General features: G+C 38.5%; 2 protein-coding genes across 4 annotated transcripts; both read right to left on the bottom strand.

Annotated features, from left to right (window-relative positions):
* Positions 1-747: 747 nt before the first annotated feature.
* c12.2 (von Willebrand factor A domain-containing protein c12.2) lies at positions 748-19,213 on the bottom strand. The gene is made up of 19 exons (XM_018455954.1): positions 18,818-19,213; positions 18,633-18,713; positions 17,287-17,696; positions 15,345-15,509; positions 8,943-9,101; positions 8,633-8,863; positions 8,033-8,242; positions 7,710-7,870; positions 7,357-7,639; positions 6,587-7,282; positions 6,124-6,504; positions 5,731-5,882; positions 5,062-5,491; positions 3,888-4,639; positions 2,677-2,990; positions 2,064-2,315; positions 1,586-1,980; positions 1,264-1,502; positions 748-904 (listed from the first exon to the last, which is right to left on the bottom strand). The coding sequence occupies exons 1-19, from the start codon at positions 18,921-18,923 to the stop codon at positions 787-789; spliced, it is 5,535 nt and encodes a 1,844-aa protein (XP_018311456.1). The 5' UTR covers positions 18,924-19,213; the 3' UTR covers positions 748-786.
* A 1,739-nt stretch (positions 19,214-20,952) lies between these two features.
* On the bottom strand, positions 20,953-26,124 carry LOC108727738 (probable ATP-dependent RNA helicase YTHDC2). 3 transcript variants are annotated; one of them, XM_018455962.1, is made up of 8 exons: positions 25,937-26,124; positions 25,173-25,384; positions 24,905-25,098; positions 22,671-24,756; positions 22,201-22,587; positions 21,869-22,119; positions 21,440-21,777; positions 20,953-21,356 (listed from the first exon to the last, which is right to left on the bottom strand). In XM_018455962.1, the coding sequence occupies exons 2-8, from the start codon at positions 25,364-25,366 to the stop codon at positions 21,345-21,347; spliced, it is 3,462 nt and encodes a 1,153-aa protein (XP_018311464.1). In that variant the 5' UTR covers positions 25,367-25,384; positions 25,937-26,124; the 3' UTR covers positions 20,953-21,344. The 3 variants fall into 3 exon arrangements, with proteins under 3 accessions (XP_018311464.1, XP_018311463.1, XP_018311462.1); XM_018455961.1 differs by having other exon boundaries at positions 25,173-25,404; positions 25,948-26,124; XM_018455960.1 differs by having other exon boundaries at positions 25,948-26,124.
* Positions 26,125-26,499: the final 375 nt, after the last annotated feature.

The raw sequence follows: 26,499 nt of genomic DNA, 5'->3' as shown, positions 1-26,499 counted from the left end.
CTACCGCGGGATTTACGGCCGCCACCGCCGCGCTTCGCGCGTTGGTCCACGTGCAACTGGCACGGCTGCACGGGGCAGCCGCAACGGGCCGCGGCACCGCGACGCCCGGCACCCTGTACGCGTCTCCACACCCGCTCCATTCAAAGACCGGCGTGCGACTGACAATCAACCACCCCACACCATCGTCGATCCGGCGGATCGCGCGGGCGCGCGACCACTTCGATCCTCTCCGCGCGACCTCGGTCGTGCTCGGCTCTCCGGGGGATGATACCCCCTTCTGGTCGACCGTTGTGTTGTGCGCTGGTCCACGCTACCTCTCTCGCGCCCTCGTACCGTGTAGCTGACGTTTCTTCCCTCCAAATGCGCGTGGGCGCACGGACAAATCCGGGCGTTTACCCTGAGTGAAGGGTCACCGTTGACTTCTTAGCGAGATCTCGCACGGTAATATCTTGCCTTGATATAGGCGTGAATTTGCCTCCGAGTTTGAGAATCGGAAAGATCTTAGTAATGCAACATGATAAGACATATAAATACTAATATGCACGTTCTTTTTTAATAATACCTGATTTCAGATTGAAACTGTATTATACATTAGAGGATTTTTTAAAGATGTCTAAAAATTTTTATTTACAAAAATTTACAAGTTATATAAGTATGATTGTTTTATCTATATAAAAGTATATTATATTCCCAAAAAACATATTAAAAATAATCTTTTATTAATAACTATAAGTAAATAAACGCTCCTCATTTTTCTATGTAAAATTAAACTAATTATCATTCACGTTAAGTTGATCGTATCGTACTTAAAACCGAAGCGGCAAATATCTGCTGTAGAATTCGTGGTATATTTTTCAGATCCATGCACACAAACGCGCGACCAGAAGGCATTTTCTTCATCAATCTAAAAATAATATAAATATTTTACAATATTATTTTAGACCGTTTATGTGAAAACACAATCAATATTAAAATGCCTATAACGGTCAAAACTGGATCTTTAATGCTTAAATAATTCAATCTTGAATTACTAAATATACTATATATGTACTTGCATATATACCATATTTGTAGTCTTTCAAACTGCGCGCCGAATTCTTTTCCGGACTATATAAACACAATTAAACTACTATAGTAAACTCGGGAATTAAATTGACAAGTAATTTTATAAATAGTATATATAATAGAGTGTGCGACACATAAATATTTTAACTAGTATCGATATGATTAAGATGGTAAAATTTTATTTATTTGTTAACCTACTTGGTCGCTTGATCACCCAACGATCCAATAAAAATAGCATAGGCATTTACGTCCGGGTTAGATGTTAATAATTTTGCGAATCGTTCAGGAGAAATCCCGTAACGATCTAGATTCGCATCCGAGAGTACAACTACGATAGACTCGTCAGAATCCTCTTTCGCCAGACTCGCAATTGCGTGCTGCGTCGCCTGTAATGTATTATCGCCAGACATGCAAAATTGCGAATGAGCGTGCATCGTCTGCGAAGACAAATAATGGTTCGTTAATTAAATCGCACGGCTTATCCTTCCATGGGAAAAACGGCAAAAACAAATCTACTCACCTTAATCACCTCCAGTCTTCGTTTATTGTCCGTTGGCGGTTGCGTGCGATCGACAAAGACAATACGGTAATCGTCGCCGGAATGGCCAACGATATCGTATTGAAATTTACCTTCGTAGCCGCTGAAAGCCTCCATTACCATGACACAGGCCTCCAACTCGCGATCCAACCGACCATCGTAGCCGTTGAATCTGTACATACTGCCAGATACATCCGCGATGAGTTTCAATCGCTTCGGCTTCAACTGCGGAGCACCGATCTCCGGTTCTTTCTCCGCCCTGCGCCGATAAATCGTTTTTTCACCCGTTAATCCTTCGATTAACTTCGTGTCGTCCAGCTCACCCGACGTCTGATGCCTGCACCATTGCCGCTCGTTGCTCTTCGCCTGCAGCGTGCCTATAAATAGTATACGAGCGTGCGACACATAATAAGAAATACTGATTTCCATAAAAGCCATATTCAGAGCTTAGAACGCTCACCTAATATGACCCTCAAGGCCTGCACTTGATTATGAACCGCGTCGCTGAACTGAGAATACAGCTTGTGGTCGTATTCGCTCATTTTTATGTCCTTGAGTCGCTGCTTGAATGCTCGAAGACCCATCTCGCGAGCGGCTTTCTTTATATGTTCCGGTACTGCATTCTTCTCCTCGTTACTCAGTTGATGCACCGTGTGTCCAGCGTCCAAGCGATATGGACCTCCTTTTCCGCCCAAACCAGCCGTATCTCTGCCTAGAATACATAGAATTTCATGTGTATCCTGTCGTAATAGTTGATTGATGATTAGGCACAAAAAATAATATTTTAAAGCAGTGATGTACAATCTGCCCACCTGTGAATTTTTTACAGCCGCCGACTCATAGTCGGAAATATAAAATCATATTTTTTATTTTATTACGAACAAAATAAATATCATATGGAAGATTTTATCTAATTCTAAAAATAGCTCTTTGAAAATGATTTTAAAAAAAGATTTTATCTAATTCTAAAAATAGCTCCTTGAAAACGACTTAAAAAAGATTGCGCATCACTGCTTTCAGGCAACAATATGTAATTTCCCTTTAGATTTTATCTTGTTTGAATATACCCGTACCTCCAGTTCCCCCGGCCCAAGTGTTACCGCCCACGTGTGGTTCATTATTCTTATCGACCTTTCCGTGTTTCGGCCCGCTGACATCCTGCCCCGAATACCTCTCTTTAGTGATCTGCATGTTTTCTTCCTCGCCGGCGCCTATCATTTTACGCCATGCACCTAACGACTTTTCTATATCCGTGATGGATGTCTCCCATAAACGGACGCAGCCACCGGCATCTATTGTGACGAGACCTTCGTTCGACGTAAGTGACGCATAAAGCGGAAGGTCCTTCGCATACAGCCATTGTGTCAATGGCGAGACATTAACCGGTCTGCGTAAAAGAGGTTTAATAATTTTTCTCAGAGTTGTTTTATCGGAAACAATAAATACGCGCCATAATAGCATAGATATACAAGGTATTCGTGAACTGATGATACAATCGACAAGTAGGTTATATATGAAAAAATAAATCGAGAACGTAGAATAGAATATTTTCATATGAGATTTTATTTTTGAGAAAATCGATTTTAAATATTTATCGGATATTATGTCTCGACTTAAATCTTGCTGTAACTATTTCTGTCCATGTTTGTGTTATTACATTAAGTAATCGAAAATACACAATAAGATATTCACACATAATTATTATTTTATAAATTGTTAAAATGCTTATTCTGTCGAACACAATTCTCTTCGAAGTAAATTTCTATAAATGTTTTCTAACATGTTCTTGAATTTATTAATTAAATCCGTACTCCCGGCAAATATTTAAAGTCACATTGAGAAAAATGTTTTGGTCGTACCAACAAGAAGTACAAAGAAAATAAATTCCGATTATATGAATCAGAATTCTGGTTATCGTAATTAAATTTCTGGTTATCTCGACTAAAACGTTCGATATATTTAACTATAACTATCTGATCTGTATCTTTTTGATTGAATCTACCTGAATTCCAATTAATGCAACAAGATTTTGTTTCCATTTTTTTCGAAAATAAAACTCCGTATGGAAAAAAATTGTTCTACGTTTTCAATCTATTTTTTCATGTAGAGTCACCCCCGTCTCAATTATATTACCAGTTCACAAATATCCCATACATACAGCATTTTATAACAGTATTATTTTTTCAAAGATATTAAAAATGTAAATAAAGTTGTAAAAATGTAAATAAACTACAGCTCTCATCTTTTATGACACGATCTTTGTGTCTACTGCAGGTTTACTTACTCCGGAATAGGTATGTATCGCAGCTTGTGGTTTACCGTGTCGACTATCTCTAAGTAACCGGAAATTCCCATATGTTTTGTGTCCTTTGGATAAACCTCGTCGGGTACTTGACTGGGCGAGATTGTTCTGATCACTTGCCCATTTTGCGTAATGATGGGCGTTATGAAGCTGCGTGTTCTTCCTCTCCTTGGCCAGAAATGCAGCTCGTTAGAGCTATCTAAATCGGGGAATCCCGTCGCTATACCGGCGTACGTATTATCAGTTACCAGGAGTCTATTTGGACAGTCTATTTTCTGCTGAAGAGCTTTGCTCAGCTCCGTTTTACACAAACTGCTGTTGCCACAATTCAAGACACTACCGGTCTTTAGATCGACACTGTTAGACTCGTCCAACTCGCGTAATACATTCGGACACGGGTCAGAATCCGAGGATTTCGTAAGAACGTACTTATTCTTCGACGCGTCTTGGATTAACCATTTTCTATTGGACGCAAGTAAAACCGATTCGATGTTGCACGGCAAACTCATCGAGTAAGCGCACATGTTTTGTAAATCGACAACTTCGATTTTCTCGTGGTCTTGCGTATACAAGACAATCAGATTATGCGACGGGAGTAGATCCGTCTTCATCTTCCATTGAAGATTTTTACTCCTGAAGGCGTTCGATATTCTATCAGCGACATCCAGAAAGGTTGAAAACTGCAGTTCTCGAACCGAACCTTCGTTTACGTTTACCATAAGTATAGAATTGCTCTAAAAATCGATCAAATGCGATGAAAAAACACTACCGTGAACAAAAGTGATTTGCATTCCTACTGAAAAAAATGCCACACAGTTGCATGATGAAATCATGTAATTAAAATATGTAAATCACGTAACAGATTGTTCCAAATCAGTACGTGATTTTAAAATTCCGTAATTTGAAAAATCACATGATGATATGTTCTTCTTTCGTCTATTTCTATCATTCAATTGTTTAAAATTCGATAACTATAAAATCACATGATGAATGAAATTATTTTTAATGTCATGTGATTTTTCAAATTACATTTAAAAAAATCACGTACTGATTTGGAACAATCCGTTACATGATTTACATGTTTTAATTACATGATTTCATCATGTAACGTTGTGACATGACTTTTTTCAGTAGGGATTATTAATTTATTACTTACAGTTTCTTCGTGAACTAAAACGTCTCCGAGATTGTCGACCGCGACGTTATAAAACGGCATATTGCCCCTGGCGGGGCTAATTAAACCTTGCAAAGACGTTTCACGAATTTGTTCAGACTCCGGCGTCATACTAAATATACTCAAAGGATTCGACGTGAGAGCGTATATCCTGTCATCCGTGCCATCCCCTTTACTTCCATTCGCGACCGTTAAAGCAGTCACCGTGCTGTTTTCGCTAATGGGTATTGTCCAGTAACTTTGGAGTTCCGTGAACCAGGCCGATCTGGCTTCGACTCGATCTAGAGTTCGATCGTTTTGCACCGGAAATGTTGGCGGTTTCAACTTAACGTACCTTTCCTGAACAGGTATATTTTGGAACGTGCTTAGAACATTCCAACTACCACAGATCTTCATCTCAGGCAAAGGAATTCTGCAATGGAAAAGGGGGAAGAACATTGTGCGCGCGTGTGTGAAAGTTATTATCTCATGTATCTTTATTTTCTTCGCATTTTTATTTATTACGTATAACAATGAATCCATTGTATATCGCAAAGTTAATAAAATACATTACAAAATTGTACAAATTCATTGTATTTTTCTAATGCTTATGTCTACTTGATTCATAAATATCTTGCAAAATTTTTTTAAAGTACGTAAAGATTATCTTACTCCTTAGCTAAGGCAATATTGGTTGGACTCGTTCCAACAGGAATTCCATGTTTATGAAGCACGGTTACCAAAGTGTCGAATATTTCCTGGCTATATCGATCAAAATCGAAGACATTGCGCACTACAGTACCCAACGGTTCGTTTGGAAATTTCTACAATTAAAAAATCATCAATAACACTCTATCATCAATCTATCCCAGTCAAAACCAATTAAAAGTAATATAACATCAAAATGTTATAATTTCACACTCATATAACAGTTATGTAACGCTATGTATTATATTACATTCATATTGTTGAAAGCGAAAAATTATGACATCCGCGATGTTATACTACTTTTAGTTGGTGTTGACCGGGTTCTAAAAAGTTCTCACTAACTCCTCATTAGCTCACCTCTAAATGTTTAACTATATTAACAACTTCTCGAGTCGAGTAAGGATACGAGACTAAACCTTGATCGGCCATACTTCTCAGCTCGCCGAAAGCTTTCACTAATTTGTGTATCGTCCGATTGTCTACGTGCGGACCGTATTGCTTCAGGAGCTGAATCTCGCTTCGTATACTCGGATTGTCGATGGAATGCGTGCTGAATAGATCTCCCAGAGCGCCGAAAAAGTCATTGCCCAAAAACGGGAAGCCCGGTCTATTCGCTAACACGATCATCCTAAAGTCTGGATGCATGAGTATGCTGTTTGCGTTGGAGGCGTTGCCACTGACACGGGGAACAATTCGTCTACCGTCCGACAGAATCATTTCACCCGATTCCACCAGGGTCTGAAAATGACAGGATCATCTCGCAATTCACAACCGACAAAATGTTCACGTCATAATAGCTGTGCTATCGTCGAGTACGTACTTTTAATATACACGTCACGTGCGTGGGTGCTTTATCTGCCTCGTCGACGACAAGGACGTGGCCCAGTTTAACGGCCTGCACGAGTGGCGAGTCCTCGTAAACGACTTTGCCGTCCCTGACCATTGGCTGCAGGGTCAAAGTCTGCACGGTCGTGTCGCGATGCAACTGAATGTATTCGCGCGGTCTGTTCAGCAGCTGCAGCAACCGGTCCACGACCTTGTTCTTGCCGACGCCCTGATTGCCGACTAACAGGAGATTCTGTCCTAGACTAAAGTCTTGCAGCAGCCGCTCTAAGAGCGCAACATGTTCCGGGACATCGTAGAACAGGATGTCAGGTACTTTACTGAGCGCCGCGGTGAGATACCGATCCACAACGGTATTACCGATCCTCACGGAGTCTTCCGTGACCGAATATTCGATCGCCAAATCTGTCGTTTCCGGCGAAACAATGCCAAGGCGACGGCAAGAATCTTCGAGAGCCTCTTTCGCGATCGTCGGTAAGAAGCGTGCCAGACACGCGCGTTGCACCGCGTTGTAAACGTCATCGCACTGGAACCGGTGCATTCGCTCCGCGATTCGCAGAAGTTGCCGGGTGCTGAGCGAACCGGCGAGAGACTGTAGGGTCGGATCGTTGGATGAGCGTAAAACATGCGCTAATTCTACGATACTCAGTAACGCTTGGCTGGGTTCTCCAAACTGCAACAGAGTACTCGATGAGAATTTATCCATGGTTGAAGACACGTCGGCACTGTAAACTCCACTACGATCACCTTTGACCGAATAATATGAATCTCCTCGCGCTTGTCGAGCGGTCTCATCTCGTGGAAGAGGAACAAACTGAGTAGCTCAGAATTCAACCATTGGCTAGATGAGCTATTGACGATCGGTGGTTCGGCCAAGGCTATCAACCTGAAGGCGGGATGAATTCGTAGAACACCGCGGTCGCGCATTTCCTCGTCGGATCTGTTATACTCTTTCTTTATTTCATCATAACGATCGGCTCGTATGAGCCGCTTACCGTCGTGCAATTGCAGCTCCCGATCGTGGACTAATCTAAAGGCAAACGCGGGCGTTACGTTACACGTTAATCGTTGCCTTGAAGCCTGTTAAATGCCGCGATTACCTGTGCAGTATAGCTAAGGTACTGGAATGAATCCTGTTGATGCCGTCCAGCACGGCCAGTTTGCCATGCAGAGCCGCATCGATCAGCGACGAATCTCTCCACACCGTGTCGCCGTTAAGCGACGTAGTTCGTTGTTGTATCAGGTCCCTGGAAGTCATATCCTAAGAAAATATTTTAACCGTTTCATTTCTCGAACGATCGCCGTCATAGACGCGAATGATTTTTTTTTAAGTTGAAGCTTGGAGTCGTCGTTTTCTGCTTCTCTCACAAAAGGAACCAATTAGAAACTAACGTCACCTTCGCGAATAACGCCTGAGACTTGCCTGATAAAGCACTATTGGCTCCACTTGATAACCTAATATATCGGCGAGTCGTTGGACGGTGGTGGATTTGCCGCAGCCTTTCGGTCCGATCAAGCAGAAATCAGACGTCAAGTGGGATTCCAGCATATTTGCCAACAAGTTATTCTGATAATTAGTCTCTATATAATGATCACTGTTCGCGCTAGATAATTGACTCGTGCCGCAGGGAACCTATTCGCAGAATGGATTCAAATACTTACAATTAGCAGCGATAGTGAATGGTTGCATTCAGTAGAAAAAGTAGCTTTGCAACTGTTGTGAGATTCTTTAATATAATTGGTTTAGGCCCGTTTGCACCATCGTTACTTTAATTTTAAGCAAGGCTTAAAACTCTCTTCGTCCCTGTCTCTTTTCGACTTTAAAACGAGACAGAGAGAGTTTTAAAGAAGAGAGTCTCGCTTAAAGTCAAAGTAACGTTGGTGCAACAGGACCTTATACATTTAGATCCAGTAAAAAACTAGGGACAAAACCAATCATACTAAAGAATTTTACAATAATGAGAAAGCACCTTTTTCTGTTAAACGTAACTAATTAAAATAGGAATAATTATTTATAGCTTACGTGAAAACTTGTTTTTGCGTTATCGCGTTTTATGCTGATCTCTAAGAAATCGTCAGCCTTCTTGGCAGGTTCTACTTTACTAGTAACAGTACCCTTCGTTTTAGAATCGTTCAATACGCTAAATGTTCTAAGGATATCCTCGACAGCATTCTGACCCTCCTTACCCAAAAATAGTTTGTACGGATAAAATCTATAGAAAACGTCGTACGCCGACAAGTCTGGGCTTTTGTCCTAAGCACAAACACGCGAAATTAGGATAAAAATGATGTCAAAGTGTCCGCAGTTGCTGATGCAAGAGCTAGAAATTTACCATAATAAAAGCGGCCGATGACAAATTGTCCAAAGGAAAATCTGGCAGGCCTATGGTGACAGCTTCTGGGGTAACCAATGCATGAGCACATGATAATAATTGCGACAATTTCCCAGCGTCGACGTTTGGCGCTAAATTTCTCAAGCCCTCGAATTGTTCCTTAAAAATCAAATCTTGATATATGATACTTTGACATCCTCAAACATGCTAAAATTTAAATAAATTATCTAATGTATTCTAAATTCTTTGGAATCTCACTCTAAAGAGTAAAAGTTGAACCAGTCTTAAAAAAAGACTTAATTTCAATCTTTAAGAATGAAATTTCGTTCTTTACAGTGAGATTCATTCTAAAAGTTTTAGAGTACTATGTAGCTTTTTATTTTCTACAGAACGATGATATGACACTGTCAAACGAATATGACGATGCTTCTGTATTAAAAACCCAGTCAGAAGAAACGATTGAGTTTTCGATCTTTAAAAATAACAGTAAAAACGTAAAGAATTTATGCTTAATTAATATAATTAATATAATTAATATAATTAATATATTTATAATTAGATATTTAATATTGATTGTGTTCTCATATAAACGGTCTAAAATAATATTGATAATTAATATATAATTACGTTCGCGAGAAACTGATAACAGCCTGATAACATTTCGCACTCGAGCACTGCAGTAGTCACTCAGCCGACGAAAGTTCCCAACTAGGAAAGTTTACGGGGCTGCTATGTACGGAGCGTAATATATTTAACGTTACTTAACGTCTATCTGCGGTGCGTTGAACTACTCGAATTCGGTGCAGAGTTATCTTCCCATTACTTCTCCGCCTTCGTCGACATAGTTGGCATTCAAAGGAGAGGGAGAGAGATAGGGAGACAGAGAGGAACTCGGCGGAAACGTGCACGTGAGGAATGTTATATACCGCGATTCGGTACGAAACGGTCCTCCTTCCGAGAGAGTGATTAACACCGAGAGCTTTCCAACATTGCGCGCACGAGCACTGAATAACTACCACTCGGCACGGAAGCGAGATATCCGCCCACCCTCGGAATTTCCATCGAAAACTTTCAATCGGCCCGGGTTATAATCTCGAGCCCTCGATCGGCCGTAATTGCGGCGTTGGCGGAAATGTGGTTTTCGTGACTCGTCCCCGACACCCACCGCGAAAATAGAAGAAATGGAGAATCAATTTCGCCGAAGCATCCCGTAACTCCATCGACACCACGTTCGATCATTACGCATTCGTCGACAGTTCCGCAGTTATCAAACGCACATTGCACTGATTTCGAGGTGAACAAATAATAAACAACCGACGAACGCGGTATCGTCGCGATTAAATTAAACGAACTTAACTTGAAGCCTGAGCTCGGAAAAGTTCGCAGTCTTCTTTCAGAGATGTGTCACCGGGCTATCAGGACATTAACCAGCTATTTCGCAAACACGCGATTCCCCATTTTCAGCAATTTCCATAGTTCAATGTACTCGCGTCGGAGATCAACTATTGTATTTCTATCAGATAAAAGACTGTTATTATTTCAACAACGTTATCTTTGCAACTTTAGACTTGATATTACAGAAATGTAATAACTTTGGTGTATATTTAAGAAATTTCTAGTTGCCATAAATTGCTGTGTAAGATCAAGTATTCATACACATCTACCACTCGTCTAAATAATAACCGCGAATGGAGGTCGGACTTAAATTATGGCAACATTTTTCTGAAGGACATCCATCAGCTGTAAAGCCAAACTTCCATTTTAATGCGCCGACTTTCACGATGATTGATTATTAAACGATGATACCGTGTATGTAGAAAATAGATGTCCGCGCATCCCTATTTCTCTACCAAGTTTTATTACTCCGAAAATAGGCGCCGGGTATATTATAAAGCTGTCTTGTGCGATTCCCAAACACGCCGCTCTATTATTTTCGTTCGCCATTGTAGCGAGTTACTGCCAGTAGTTTTGCGAAGGTGGCACATAAGTCAATGAAGTCACGAGCAACATATAATCCATAAAAATGCAAGACCTCCGGTCTAATCCGAATAACATTACATGTAACATATATAATTATATAAATCATAAAATTTAATAAATATATAAATATATAATAAAAATACAATGTAATTCTTCGTATTTTTGTTTAAAGCAAAATACAGTAAAAAGAAAAAAGAAAAAACTCTAAAGAAACTCTCTAAAACTCTCGAAAAAATGTCTAAAAGAAATAAGGCATATAAAAACGAAAGCTATTGAAAGTTTCACTTGTATAAAAATAGTCTTTAATGGTTTACTCAACTATTTTGAATAAAGACCATTTTTATACAAGTCAATTAGCGCTCCAATTACCACGCCTACACTTTCATTAATTCTTGTTTTTACATTTTATTTCTTTTTGACAACAAAAAGGTAAAGCCATATCCTTTTTATGATTGAAATTATAACATTCATAACTTTATATCTGTGATGTACTCTTAAATTTTTAGATTTTAAGAATTTTTAAAAAGGTTTTTAGAAGTTTTTAAAAACAAGCTATATTTATGAAAAAATTATATCATAATTTTAATCATTATTTAAATTATTCATTATTTTAATCTTTATTAAAATATATCTATAAATTATCTGTAAATTCTCTGACATATGTGTCTCTGAGTTCATTTCTGCGCGTGACAGCAATTTCTACGAACAAGCAATATATACACTACACTTCGTGACAGATAATATTCCTTTCATGAGAAATGGTTTAAATACTCCAAGCCGTGTAATTATTTTGAAGTTTTAAATGATCTTTTATATGAGTTTATTATTAACTGAGCTCTATTCAGTTTCCGACCGACGTAAAACAAGGCGATGTCTCCGTCGACTTCAATTCTCTCTCAACAGATAATAACGAGTTTGTGACACGGCTCCGAATTAATTCTCAACAAAAACGCTATCTATCGCTGAATGTCGAGTCGCATCGCAAAGTACAGTTAAATAGAAAGAGAATAATCTTGTGTAAATTTTGTCATTTGTTAAATAACTGAGTTATTACAAGTCTTGGCACTTTTTTGAAAGATATTTCATTTGCATCATGTCTACATGTTTTTAAGAAATTTTGGTAATTATAGAGTATATTCAATACAACAAAGTTTCAGTTTTAAGAATCTGTTTTTTTAATTGCGATACGCTATGATTTTTAACATAGTTATGAATAATTAAAATCTATACATTCCTTTTATTTAATCCGAATAACTCAGTAACAAAAAATCTTAGGGATATTTAAAAAAAATAAATTTAATTAGCGAAATTACTACAGTGGTTTAATTGTGTTTAGTCCGGAAATATTTCGGTGCACAGTTCGTTAGACTATAATTGTTTTAAATAAATGGTTTTGTAGAAAAAAAAACTTTCAGCTTTTATGTTAAAAGTCGAAAATTTTTGCAAAATTTTTTTTTTTGGTACAGAAGAAAATTTCCCATTTTATCCATCTTGTAGTTTTCTCTATGTAAAAATGATCAAACTCATAGAAACTCAAAAAACATAATGACTTTCCGAAAGTAGAGGTTTCAAACTTAAAATCATTTTTTAATTTAAATTTCGTTTCTTTTGTCGAAGTCAAAGCTGTTTTACAGCTGCTTGAATCCATGTCTCAAAAAAGTGCCAATTTTTGCAATGACTCATTAAATAATAAAGAAATGTCTCAAAAGAATTAATTGAGAGTTTTTTTATCATAATAAGTCCATATTGAATAGAATAATTTGAAAGTTTTGAATACCAAGCATTTTTCTACATTTAGAAATTATAGATATATTATTAAATCAAACTTACTTATAAAAAAATTTATAATTTTGCATAATTAATTTAATAAAATACTTTACCTTTCTGCAACCCATCTGTCAAAAACACGCATTACAACGAAACTACATTTCAAAACCTCATAAAATACATGAAGTCTTTGTAAATAATAATTGTATACTCTGTCATTTAAAAAAATGAGCATATGAACTGTTTATTAAATACCATTGACCACAAATGTTCGTTTTTTCTCCCTTTCGCGCTGACAAATAAAAACTCACAACGCGGTATCGAGGTAGTGACGGTAAAAAGAATGTCAGACGCAGGTGGAATGATAACACACGAAAATGGGAACGCGCGTTTGACCGGCGGTTTATCGTTCAATCGCAGGCAAGGGATTCCAGCGAGGACGCCCGTTTCTCGACGGAACTGAAGTTCGGCATGACAATGTGCAGCTGCAAACGTCCAGACGGAGACCACGTGGCCGACCGATCGTCCCGTGATTCATCTTCATTGTTCAAATTGTCTTCCTCCATGATCTGAGTTCGTTCTTTCAAATCGATGCTCTCTTCCTTCCGAATTCTGTCCTCTTCCGTCTTATCTTTCACCCTGATTAACCGCTTCCGCGCAAACTTCGTCTCGCACTCCAACTTCAAATTCTTCTGCAGTTTATAATTCTGCACAACTATGCGCTCTTTCTCTGATATCATCCCCTCGCGCGTCTGTGAGAGGTGCTTCCTCCTCCTAGCGATACTCCATCGCTGATGTTCTCGGACTCTCGAATTCTCTTCCGTCTCAAGCTCGTAATCCTGTGCCCTTCCGGAAAGATCCAGCCACTGTAACACCCTCTCGGACAACGGATTGCAATGCACGTCGGATGATCTATCGGTTTGCTTGCATTCCGTCATAACGGAGAATACGTCTCGCTGCAAGTGCATCGATTGCCCAACGCTATTATTGTAATCAAAACTCTCGCTCGCCGGAAACGTCGTTCTTTCGTTTTCTAACGTTTCATAATTCTCGCGATCCTCGTCCAACTTGTCGACGCCGTTCACGTAAATCTCCAGGAGACCCCCGGTTTTTTCGTTGCACATCCTCGTGCAGGGTGGAGCCGATTGTCTGCGCACGATCCTCGGTGGGATCTTGTTGTCTGGGAAATTCTTCTCCACTACTACGTGCAGATTCATGAAGCAGTTGTTCAAACGATCCAGTCTGGTCTCGACCTGTTGATGTTTCGTGGGGAAACTCTTCTCCATGGACGCTCGCGGATGTCGACGTAGCCGTGGATTAACGACGGGATCGTCGGGTGTCAGGACAGCGTGACGCATACCGTCCACCCAGACGGTTCGGACGAATAAAGGCCTCTCCGATGATGCCCATATAGCTGGCATAACGCGATACGGTGTGCGCAAGGATATTAATAATTATCTCGAGTGGTAAATAACGTTTCAAGGTCCGATAAAAAAAACTTGACGCTCAATTTTAATTCAGGATCAATAATATTATATCCTAACAAAACTGCGCAATAAATACCTAACGTTAGATTTAGAATTTAATGTCTGCAGTTTATCATTTATTTAACGCGTTTTTCGGAATTATAAATTGGTGGTAAAAAAAACGACGGATCAATGCTCGACAGTTGACATCTCTCAATATCCCTTATTTAATAAACGAGGATACGCATAAATATTATTCCACGAATGACATTGTCACGGCACCGTCTCGCGAAAAATGTCAAACGAGAGGGAGGAGGTAATCTGTAATTATATTCGTGTCGTCGCGATTGACATTACCGCGCTATCGAACTGCGGCCAGGGCTTGGAGAACCGACGGCTTCGCGTTTCCTCCTTTAATACGTAAGCTGCCGTTTGAATCCCGACGTATCGACTCGCGGGCGTGCACGGGAGGACAGGTAGAGTTTCGAAATTCGACTGCTTGGGACACGCGATCCAAGCCGCGCGGTGCCTGTGACCATAGCGCAGCCACGAGCCCGCGTTTATATGCGAACGAGAGGAGCACCGGAAGGAAGGGATGGGACGGTACCTGCGGGGAGAGGGTTTTCGTGCGACCTCCGCACCCCATGCCTAATGGTACGCCACTCCCGGCCCCATAAATCAGACGGAAAGTTTCGCGAGTTATACTCGCGCGCGCGAGACCGTCTCCTTCGAGACGCGCGAGCGGATAGTTTTACATACGACATTCCCTCAAAGTCCCCGCTGAATTATCAAATTGTTGCTTCCTCGTACTTTTATAACAGTTACATCTGATAGTCGAACGACTGAGAGCGTAATTGAGACATAAATTAGGCTTATGTCCCTTAATTGTCGGAAGGGGGCAATTTTAATAATGAGTCAGGCAATCGTACGTATGAATAGGTACGATCGCGAATTTCCGCGACGAAGTTTTGATGAAGCCGCATCGCTATACAATCAGAAACTTGTTTAATGACTTTTCTGAATGTTACTTCGATTCTATATAGCGTGCGATATATTCTGAAAAGACTGATATACACTTCGAGTAACGTTCAACATTTTAACGTAGAACGATAATCTATTTATTCGGTTAATTGCTCTCTGGCCGATGTTATTAATCTTTTTAAAGTCATACGCACTTGAATATACTTACCTCGAACGTCGGAGGCGGAATGTGACGAGCCTGGAACCTAGATCTGAGAGGGGGATCTAAAGGATGACCAGGATATCGCGGTGATGGTAAACCCAATGCTATTACTATGAAATCTTCACTGACTCGCACGAGACGCCACTTGTCCAACTCCGCCTGAGTGTGCATCTGCAAATAAATGATTATTATCATAAGAATTAAGATCCGACCGTGTAAATGTACAATATACATACGTTTGAGAGCGCCAATGATCGGTCAAATTAATGTCCGAATGTTTCGGTATAGTCACATCTGAGATAATTAAAATTTAAGAATTAAGAACAGGGGAGAGTGGTCCAAATCGGACCGTGTACCAAATAGGACCTTTTTAATTTAAATGAATACGGTTAAGCAGATTTGCGTACTATTTATAATGTAAAGTCCTTATAAGACACCGAACATGTGATAGCAGTTTGATAGTTCTCTGTCGTAACATTCATAAAATAGAGGCAAATATGTATTTTCAGTCATCGTGCGAAAATTAAAAAAAAATCCTTGTAAATCATATTGTTTAAAAGGTGTTGAAAATTTGAAAAGTAATTGATTTAAGATAATTAAAGAGTGTAGAATTCAAAAATATCAAGTATTTCGATTGATCACTTTTGCGGTTTATTGTAAAATTTGTTCCAAAATTCGAAAGGACCCGTGTCAAAATCGGACAGTACAATGAATAACTTATAGGCCTGGTTGTAGTACTGGTGATCGACTGACCAGATCTGGTCCAAGCAATTAAATCAGTAAAATATCATGAGTCATCAGACTCAGATTAGTTGAGTTTTATTTCAATTCTAATAATATAAACAGTCAGTAATTTCTTTTTCTGAAAAAATTTTTATCTTTGACTGTTAACTTGTCAAATTGCTTATTTTTATTCAATACTAAGAAAAATACATTATAATATTTTAAAATTCTATCTAAAAATCCATAAAAGGAGTTTTCAATTTGAACCAGGGGATGGTTCAAATAGTTCCAAATCGGACCGGAAAAAAAGTTTTTACATTTTCCATTATAGTTCAACACAGGTGAGAGATACATCAAAATGGTCTCAAGTAAAAATGAAGGGAATTAAATGATCTTTCTAATGGCACCTTCGGTTTTACGATCGGACTTTATTTACGCCTTATAGAGAGCAAAAACTGCAAATAGGTCTGATTTAGACCACTCTCCCCTATATATTATATTCATAACATCTAACTTTGACTGATCATTTTGGCGCTCTCAAGATTATTATCATATTATTTACAAATATATAATTAGAAGTTAACATATAGCGAATTCAATTGGACGCACTCAGTACGCACTAGTGCATATTAAAGCCGACGTACACAAAATAACGTAAATATATGTTTATACATAAACAAAGAAGTCGATTAAATCCTAAAATACTAAATACATTTTATTGTACTATTAGGTGAAATTTGTATTTTATAATTCGAAATATTTGCATTTCACTTTTATAAATTATTGTATAACGACTTTAATATGAATCAGTGCGCACTAGTGCTTCCAATCGAATTCGCCAATAATTTCGCGAAGAAATCACTCAGATATAATAGCACAAAAGTCCAAAATTAGGACGTAACATGTTTTATAAAACAATTTTTAAAAAACGTCTTAAAGACATCTTGTATAAGCGGATATTCATAGCTGGTTCTTATATTTAAGACCATATTATATTTAAATACAGTCTTAATCCAATTATTAGAATAATTATAATTTTTATTTCAAAATCGTCCTAAATAACGTTTTAGGACTGTTAATATGACTCTAGTGATTGATTTATGGCATCTTAAGACAGTCTTCAAATAAGAACAAACTATGAATATTGACTTTAGATATCTTGTGTCCCAATTTTAGACTTTGTGTTGTCTAGACACGGAACTCTACGTAAATCACAAATTCGTACCTTTAGTAATTTATCGTAGCGGGACGCCGGAATAAGAAATCTACCGTCTTCTAAATGCATCTCGCGATTCTCTAGTAAATTGTTTAGCACGGGCAACACGTTCCGCTCCGCTTTCTCTACACCCTCGATCAAGAGAACTCGGCCGTTGGTCGCGGCCCTCACCGCGCTCTGATCGTGATAATACGCGGTACCGCTTTTGATTTCTCTCCTCTGCTTCAAGTCTGCTTCTGTCGTGTCGCGGGTAAGCGCGATGAATTCTAGTTCTCGTCCTGTTAATTCTAGAAAGATAAGCGCGAGCTCGCGCCTCCTTATACCCGGTCCGCCCATCAGGAACATGTCCTGTCGCAAAACGTCCTTCTGGAGCATCCATTTCAAATGCCTCAGCGACTCCTGAGAGTGGGTATTTAATACTGTTAAAAAATAAAATAGCAGAGAATTAAATTGAAAATGAAAATAAAAAATAAAGAATAAAAAATAAAATAGCAAAGAATTAAATTAAATCTTTAACAATCTATTACCCGGTAAATATTAACAGTAACATTATATCGATATTATAATTTCATATTCAACAATAATTTCTTACTAAAAAATAGGTTTGTTTTCTATAACTGAACTAATATACACTTTTGGAATTTAAAGTAAAATAAAAATATCTCAGTCGACGCAAACTAAAAGTAACAACAATAATGTTATAATTTTGCATTCAACAATGTAATTGTTATGTAACACTATATGTTATATTACAGTTGTATAGCTGAGAAATTATAACATTGATGTAATGCTACTTCCAGTTTGTGTCAATTGGGATATTTGATATTTGGCGAATGCGAGAAAGAAAGTACTAGGGCAGTCTAGTGCAAAGTATCGATCATATAACTTTTTCTCTAGGATGGACATGAAAAATGAAAATACATATACCCTCTCTAAATTTTTTGGTGTGAAATTTCACTCTAAAGAGTGAAAATTAAGTCAATCTTGAAAAAGAGTAGTTCAATTTCAATCTTTAAAAGTAAGATTTCACTCTTCAGAGTAAAATTCATCCTAAAAATTTTAGAGTATATATACAAAAAATTGGCTCAATTTTCACTCTTTAGAGTGAGATTTCACTCCAAGAAATGTAGAGAGTATGTGTATGCATTAAAATGTTCACTTTTCACGTCTTCGTCCTCCTAAGAGTTACATGATCAATACCCAGAAATAAAAAAGCAGATCTAATGTTACATACAACTTATATTATTGAATGGGACATTATAATAGTCATGTAATGTCACTGTTAGTGACATGTTAGTTATTTACCAGGTAACTACAATCTTATGAACTTTAAAGCAACAAAATTCAATACTAACAGTATTTTCTTGGAACGTATTCTGGATTGCTTGCTGGCCTCACTTTTTTCGATACGTCAGCGATAGTGACGATTATATTCTCTAAAAAAGATAAACATTAAATAATTAATCTGTGGCACGCACTGTCGAAAAAAAGAACGAAACAGTAACAAATCGTCAGGTAAAGTTAGATGCCAAAAGCTCACCTGATTTACAGCGTACGAGGGACGACAGGTTAGGCCAGAATCTACCAGATCGCTCCAAAATTCGATCTGTTGACAGACGGTGAGAATTCCGGAGGACAGATAACATCTCAAAGCGGCGTCTCGGATCCTTTTAAAATCATACTATCGACAACTCGCGGCAGTGATTACCAAACGCGATTTAAACGGGACAGATGACGAACGTCTTACGAGGCGCCGCAAAGTGTTCCGAAATAATCATACACTCGAAAACTATTATTATTTTCTGCACTTTAAATGGGAAAGAGAAGCTTTATATCGTATTCACTCGGCCACACGTCATCGGACGGGTTAAAGCACAGATTTAGAAATTTGTGGTTTAAAGACATAACCAAGATCGCCGAGCAATCACGTGGTTGAGATTGCATGAATGACAATGCGATCTGGCGCAACACGTGCGTCACACGCGTGTGCGCATTTGCGTAACGCTGCCTTTAATGTTTCTTTTTATTTGTGTATAGCACACATTTTGTACACCTTTTTTTGCTATTACGACTAAAATAAATAATAAATAATGTTAATATGGCTCAATTAGAATAAATCAATAAATAATGATTTTAACGTAATTATGAATCAAGTAGCAAAAAAAACCGTAAATACGTGACAGAACGTTCCATTTTATTTACGAAATTCGTTATTGACGACGTTCGTAAATCAAAACTTCAAAACAACTTGATAGTTGATACACAGCTTTTTTTTCCGAATAATCTCACTGGAAATGTACATTATAATAGTAAATATAATACATAGAATTTTTGTTTTATTTCGTGATGCAATGAGTCTATACATATCGTACATGTACAAGATGCATTTTTAATATGCATGTCGATACTTCAGGACGCGAGTCCAAAGTACACTGAGTGAAAAATGTACTAAATTTTAATAAATAATTATTTGAATAGTACTAATGTAACGTTTATTTGTGGAAAATAAATATTTGCTTAAAAAAATACCCATAATTAAATCAAATTAATGTGTACATTTGTATCTACTAAACTACCGGTACTTTTAAACAAATATTTAAACAAATATTTAGTACAAATATACATTTTTCTCTCAATGTAGAAAAGAAGATTATAAGAAAATTATAAGAAAAATTCTTTCTTTTTTCAAATTATACGACTTATATTTATGTGATATTCTTTTTCATTTTGGACTTTAGATATACTGAGACATAAATATATGATTATTATCTATAATTAATAATCGCCGTGTATTATACGTTGCGTGGAATGGAGTAGGAATCAAAGTTCGCGTCGAATCAATCATGATGAAGATCCGCGAATAAAATGAGAATTTAATATATCATTATTATTTTTTTTTCGGTAACTTTTATTATATGTTTTGTTATCACATTGACCAATATTACAATTCACTGAAAAGGTCGTTCTGTGACGCTTTACGATTGGTGTTTACTTAGCCATGTATATATAATCACTAAAAATTATAACGCTATTAAAATCACACAAAATCAAAATAAAATAAAACATTTACTGATAAATTTGAAGACCGTACGCTCCTTTATACATCAAGATATATATATTAAAAGGTCAAATTTTAATTGATATTGATTAAATATGAAGCAATTGCATTCAGTAGCTGCTAACAGTAAGTGTACACAAATTTGCTTGCACATGTCACGCATGTACAAAAAAAGTATCGCTAATTTTATTCTTTAAACAATAATCAAAACTTTTATGTAAAACTTTGCAAGAAAATGCTACCCTATAGCGCATAATAAGAAATATTCCACATTCTCTCTCCCTCGTTATGTAATTGCCTACTTAATTTATCCCAGCTATTGAGAGAGCATTTAAAATACGACATACATTATACATAGTACAAAAGTTAAGTTAGAGTTTAGTGCCTATGCGATATATCACATATTTTTATGAGATACATAGTTTAAGGCCTATTTACATACTTCCAGAAGAGAAGAATCAGATTAAAACATACACATTTCCGACTGCTGCGAAATTATGTATAATCAACATATGATAATTTTACATTCGCAAATTTACGCTGATAGAACGGACCCCTTTGAGAAAAGATATATATACCGACCTTGATGATTGTATCATCAATTTTTTATCAGTGTGTGTGTGTATTCTTCATTATTTTCGTACTGAAGAATAAAAGAATATCCCATCTTAGAGGTAAAAGTTAAGATATCATAGTAAAACTTAAATGTTGTTACCTTAACGAAAGCTCTGCAAAGAGGATCACAAGTGTCATACGAGTATTATTCAAAAACTTATTATATCATAACAGTCTTTGTCAATACTGCAAATTAGAATGTATAATATTTATATGAAAAACTCATACATGCAATAAATACCCATAAATACCACGCTATATATCTTTTACGAATATTCGCTATCAACAAAAGTGATTTAGCTACAGCATTATAGATACAGTGATTGGTCAATTAATGACCAAAAGAACGCAGAGCGCACATTGCATACAACAGACTACATTTCCTCTTCTTGCTTTAGAAATATCTCTAAAAATGCATAGATCACGTTAATACTCGTTTGAATAAACATTATGCACAGAAATAGCACTAACCAAATACTATGGACTTACTTCCGGATAATCGTCTCTTCTAACATTTGCAGGATAATAATCGACGATTAACGGACGTGGACGTTGGCCGATGCCAGCGGGCTGCTGGAGGCCACACGCCTGTTCCTCATTTGTGATTACAGTTACCAAAGTGTTAATGACTTTCTCGTCTAACGCCGACATTGCCTTGTTCGGTGCTTTCATACGTCTGAGGAACAAGGCGTTCCACTTCTGCCGCAAATGTAAAAATAGTTGAGCCGTTTCAGGGTCAAGTTTAAACACCACCCAATCATCAAGTTTAAAAATGGTTCCTTCATGAAATTCATCAACCTCTGAATCCGATTCACTTTCCGGTACAGCTGCAAACACAGTAGCAATATTTTTGTGCACACACAAATGTTTTACGTTATAAAAAGAAAATACACCGTGTGCATATGTGAAGTTGCTCACCTTCAGCTTCGTAGATTACATCCATTGGTAATCTAGCTGGTCCACTAAATAATGCTACAGTTAATGGATTCACGACTGTAACGACTTTCACGTGACAGAAACGTCCTGTACGACTCATTTCCTCATAAAGCAGCCAGTCGCACGGCAAGGATTGCACATTGGTACAATGCGTTTGCGCTGACGTCATCCTCGAAGATTTTGGATAATCTCTTAACGTTGACGAGGGATGAAAGAATACCTTGACCTCTTTCCTGTAATAGAGTATCAACAGCAATGTTAAAAACAGTACCAGCAAATCATCCAAACTTCTTGAATGTAATAGTTGTACATACTGTGTCCGTAGTTGCATGTGCTCCCGATCAACTCGAATTAAGTTGGGATACAAGCCCGCGGTCAAGGCCGCTTTCACGACAGCCCAATTTTCCGAATTCGAATTTAAGTCTCGAATGTCCCCGGGGCTTCTGGCTCTGACAAAGCCAGACGCGCGCAACTGTCCGAGAAGCTGGGTACGCATTCCAACTACCATCTCCATCACGGGAGCAGAGATGAAATTTTTCTCGCAAAAGGCGCGTTCCTTGCCGGTTGCTCTGGCGTTTTGCCAGCCTTGGAACGCTCGCAGGACTACCATATGATCAGAGTACGTTCCGGTGGCAAATTTTTTTCGTGCCGCGGTCAAAGCTCTCTTTTGCGACGGTTGTGATGGTAATATAAAAGGATCTCTGCAATAATTTTTTTTATACATAAAAACAATTGTAAATAATAATTTACAAGCACTATAATCATTATTTAAATATATACCTACTTGTATGCTAAACTACAAACAATTGTTAAAATGGGATCCAAACATTTGAGGACAACGGCATATAACAGCATCTTCCCGAGTCTTGGTTCAATTGGTAAATCTAGTAAATGACTGCCTAACTCAGTTAAATCTTCCCACGGATCTAATGCATCGATTGTCTTTAATAATTGTACTGCGTTCCTGGTGACTACGTTAGACGGCGGCTCCAGAGCTTTATCCAGAAATTCAGCTATAGGTGTGTTTCCCGACGTTAAATGTTTCGTGTATAAGCAGAGTTCTTGCAGCGGTAATCGTAGAATTTCAGGTGTTTGATAAGCCTGCATGTTATTGTACCGGATCGAAGAGAACAAACGATAGCAGATTCCTCTCCTGCATCTCCCCGCTCGACCTTTCCGTTGCTTTGCACAAGCTTGAGATATCCAGTTGGAAGTCAATGTACAAACACTTGATATAGCATCGAAAGACTTTTCTTTAACTTTTCCAGAATCAATGACATACACGACATCGTCGATTGTAATGCTGGTCTCTGATATATTCGTGGAAAGGATAATCTTTCGCGTGCCCTGAGGACTAGGTTTAAACACCTTCTTCTGATCGCAAGTCTGCATGTTCGAGTGAAGAACGAACAAATTGTAGCGTAAACCTTGATTCATCTTCTTGTCTTCTGCATTAATTTTTTCTTTCACTGTGACTATATCGTCGTATCCTGGTAAAAATATCAAAATAGAGCCGGCAGGCATTTTTAAATGAATGTAAAAGACCAATTCTAATAATAGATCATAATCGATATTATCGTCGTTAAACGTATGATGATATACATCGAGTAATAATTTATCTTCTTCGGAGAGCGATGTCTCCGTGACTTGCGCCAGTTCGTTATTCGGTACCACACAATCGTAAGTTTTCATGTAAGCTTCGATTAATTCAGCACATTCGGTATGATTCCTGTTCTTTGCCCAGTCTAACGCGGTCCAATCGTTAGCAGACCTCAAATTGAGATTCGCACCTAGATTTAGAAGTTGCTCAGTTGTGTTTATGCAACCTCTAGCTGCGGCAGCCATCAACGGTGTTATAAAAGTCTCCGAATGCTGATAATCTACAGAAACATTTTCAGATAGTATAAAATGTAAAAGTTGCGCAAAATTATCCTCTCTACCGTTTACCCATGCATCGAAAATACTTTTGTCCATTTCCTCTATCAGCCAGGGTTCTAGCTTAACTTTCTCCGGTATAGGATCGTTTTGCTGGGCTAAAATTGGAGCAGGTAATAAACTCTTCTCACTTTTGGTACTTTTATTTGAATGCTGAGGCTTGTATTGTTTCCAAGATTCCAAAGTCTTCTGTTTATCTTTCCACTTTAAAAATTCCTTCTTCTTTACAAGCATTTCCTTCGTCATGTAACAGGTCATTTTTAAAATATCTTCCAAAAAGTATGCATCCACGTCGTATGATCGACCAGGAACGTTAACAACTACGCACTTATTGAAATACTTGGCAAAGATAGTAGTATCCATCGTGGCGCTCATAAGTATCAGCTTCAAGGAACGATATTTAACCAATGCATCTTTCAAAGCTATCAAAAGGAAGTCACAGAATCTGTCACGTTCGTGAACCTCGTCAACAATGATGTGCGTGAGCGTAGTTAAAGCGGAATCGCCGCCCATTAAAGTCCTAAGCAATACTCCATTCGTACAGTACGTTAGAAGAGTTTTAGGAGCTACTCTACTTTCCAATCTTATCTGATATCCGAAAGTCTGGCCGATTTTTTCGTCCCTTTCGAACGCCACTCTCTCGGCCACAGATACTGCCGACAAGCGCCTGGGCTGTGTGCAAATGATTCTACAAGGTTGATGCTTCTGTTGATAGTGTTCCAAGATATATTGTGGCACCTGCGTGGTTTTGCCACATCCGGTTTCACCTGCTATTATGATCACTTGATGATTGCCTAGTGCACTAAGAATTTCCTCCCTCGCGTTAAAAATTGGCAGAGATTTTCGGAACTGCAGCACATCAAAATTAGTTTTTAATTGAGGAACTTGTGGTATGCTGTTGTTTAACCTTCCCATAGCCTTAGTATTCGTATTTACTGCAAATAGTGAAAATATCTTAAAATCATGATCAGATATTAGGGCGGATAAGTAATTGTGTTAAATGCATTCTACAATTTTTACAAATAATTAAATATGAAAAAAATGATCGATAAGAGATTGACCTACGATCTAAATTTTGCGTACCATCATTATTAAGAGGGCGTTCTCTTTCAATCGGAGGAAGCAAGTCTTGGCATTCCTTGTGATTTAATGGGAAAGTCTGCATTAAATTATATATACCCTGCTTCGAATGTTTCTGCAATTTTATCACAGCGTCAGCTTGAACTATTGTTGAACCTTCTCTCTTGTACACTGTCAAAAACCGATTTGTACCTTTCCTATAAAGTAGAATTAGTGTGAGTTTATCGTAGAGAAGACAGAAGTAACGTAGCATGTTTATTACTCATCGTACCCTCGACTTTTTGACTTCAAGCCAAGTTCTCGAGCCAATTCATGGATGTACGCCCGCTCCTCTGCTGTGTACGACGATGGAAACTCCAGCTCCTTCTGATCCGGACTGCTCAACAATTTTTTTACAGTCAAGTTCACTGCGATTCGGGTATCTTCCCCGATGGGGCGATGCCTTTGCTGTTTCCTTCGCAGCATAGTGGATACTTAGATCACCTATCACCAACAAGTCAACACTGACAACAATCCGTGATGGTTCAACTCCTGGCTGTTAACGTCAATTCACATGTATGTGATATCTTTATTGTTAAAAGGTCTGTCTTTTATTTCTGCATTAGAACTGCACGAGAACTCTCTTACTCACTTTCGTCAAACATATACCTATCTCACTTTAATTCCAAAAGTGTATATCAGTTCAGTCACAGAAAACAGACTTACAATGCTTCCGAGAATCTTAAAAAGTCTACAAGGTTAAACAACGTTCTGCCTTTTGCGTTTTAATGAAATATACAAGTCAATTGCAAGAGGCATAAAAAAAAGAATTGCTCATAAATAATTCATAAAGTATAAATACCGGTGTGCATTTTCTCGGTCAATTTACCATCTATACAAAAAACATAAGTCTCTCTGGAGAGCTCTGCGCTCCGAGAATCGAGAAAATTGGACGATCGCCGGGCGCATCACCAGCCGTTTTCCATTCCTCCCCCCATCGCCCCTCTCCAAGATCGAAATAAACAAAGAAGAACGGGAACGAACTCGCCTGCCTACCTGATGCTTACCGATTTGGAGCAACAAACGTCGAAGGTCATGAAACTTGCTCCGACTACAATGACCCGCTCGTCCTGGCGAAGCGTTGCGCGGACTCGCGTTCACTTTGTGACTACGTGAGCCGCGTTCACCTCGCCTGGGAGCGCATATATCGGTTATACATTTGGGGGAGGTAACACCAAACGTAAAGAACGTATCGCGCTACCGCAGCGAAAAGTGCAGAGAAAGAGAAGTGATCGGCTGACCGGGTAACGAAGGAGGGGATATTTAAGTCGGCCGTCAGCACCACCTGCACTTCGCAACGGCACACGCTTGTTCCGGATGCTCCGCGGATAAGAGATCGACGTTTCCCGGAACCCGGACGGTAGTCCGCAAGACCGCAGGCCTCCAGCTCCGCGTGTATCAACGCGAGAGAAAGAAGGAGAGATGCGAAGGATCTGGGAAGATCGTCTTCGTTGATTCTTAATTTTTTTTTCTGTTTATGTCAACCGCAAAGTTTTCTCAACGTTGAGATTCTCGCGAACGTTCCGCGCGAATCGAAACGGTCCGCTTCGCGGTGAACG

This window comes from Mycetomoellerius zeteki, unplaced genomic scaffold, assembly GCF_001594055.1.
Source record: "Mycetomoellerius zeteki isolate Tzet28-1 unplaced genomic scaffold, Tzet1.0 scaffold52, whole genome shotgun sequence".
Classification (NCBI taxonomy): domain Eukaryota; kingdom Metazoa; phylum Arthropoda; class Insecta; order Hymenoptera; family Formicidae; genus Mycetomoellerius; species Mycetomoellerius zeteki.
The sequence above is the reverse complement of the archived record's forward strand: the minus strand, read 5'-3'. Positions and strand labels throughout refer to the sequence as shown.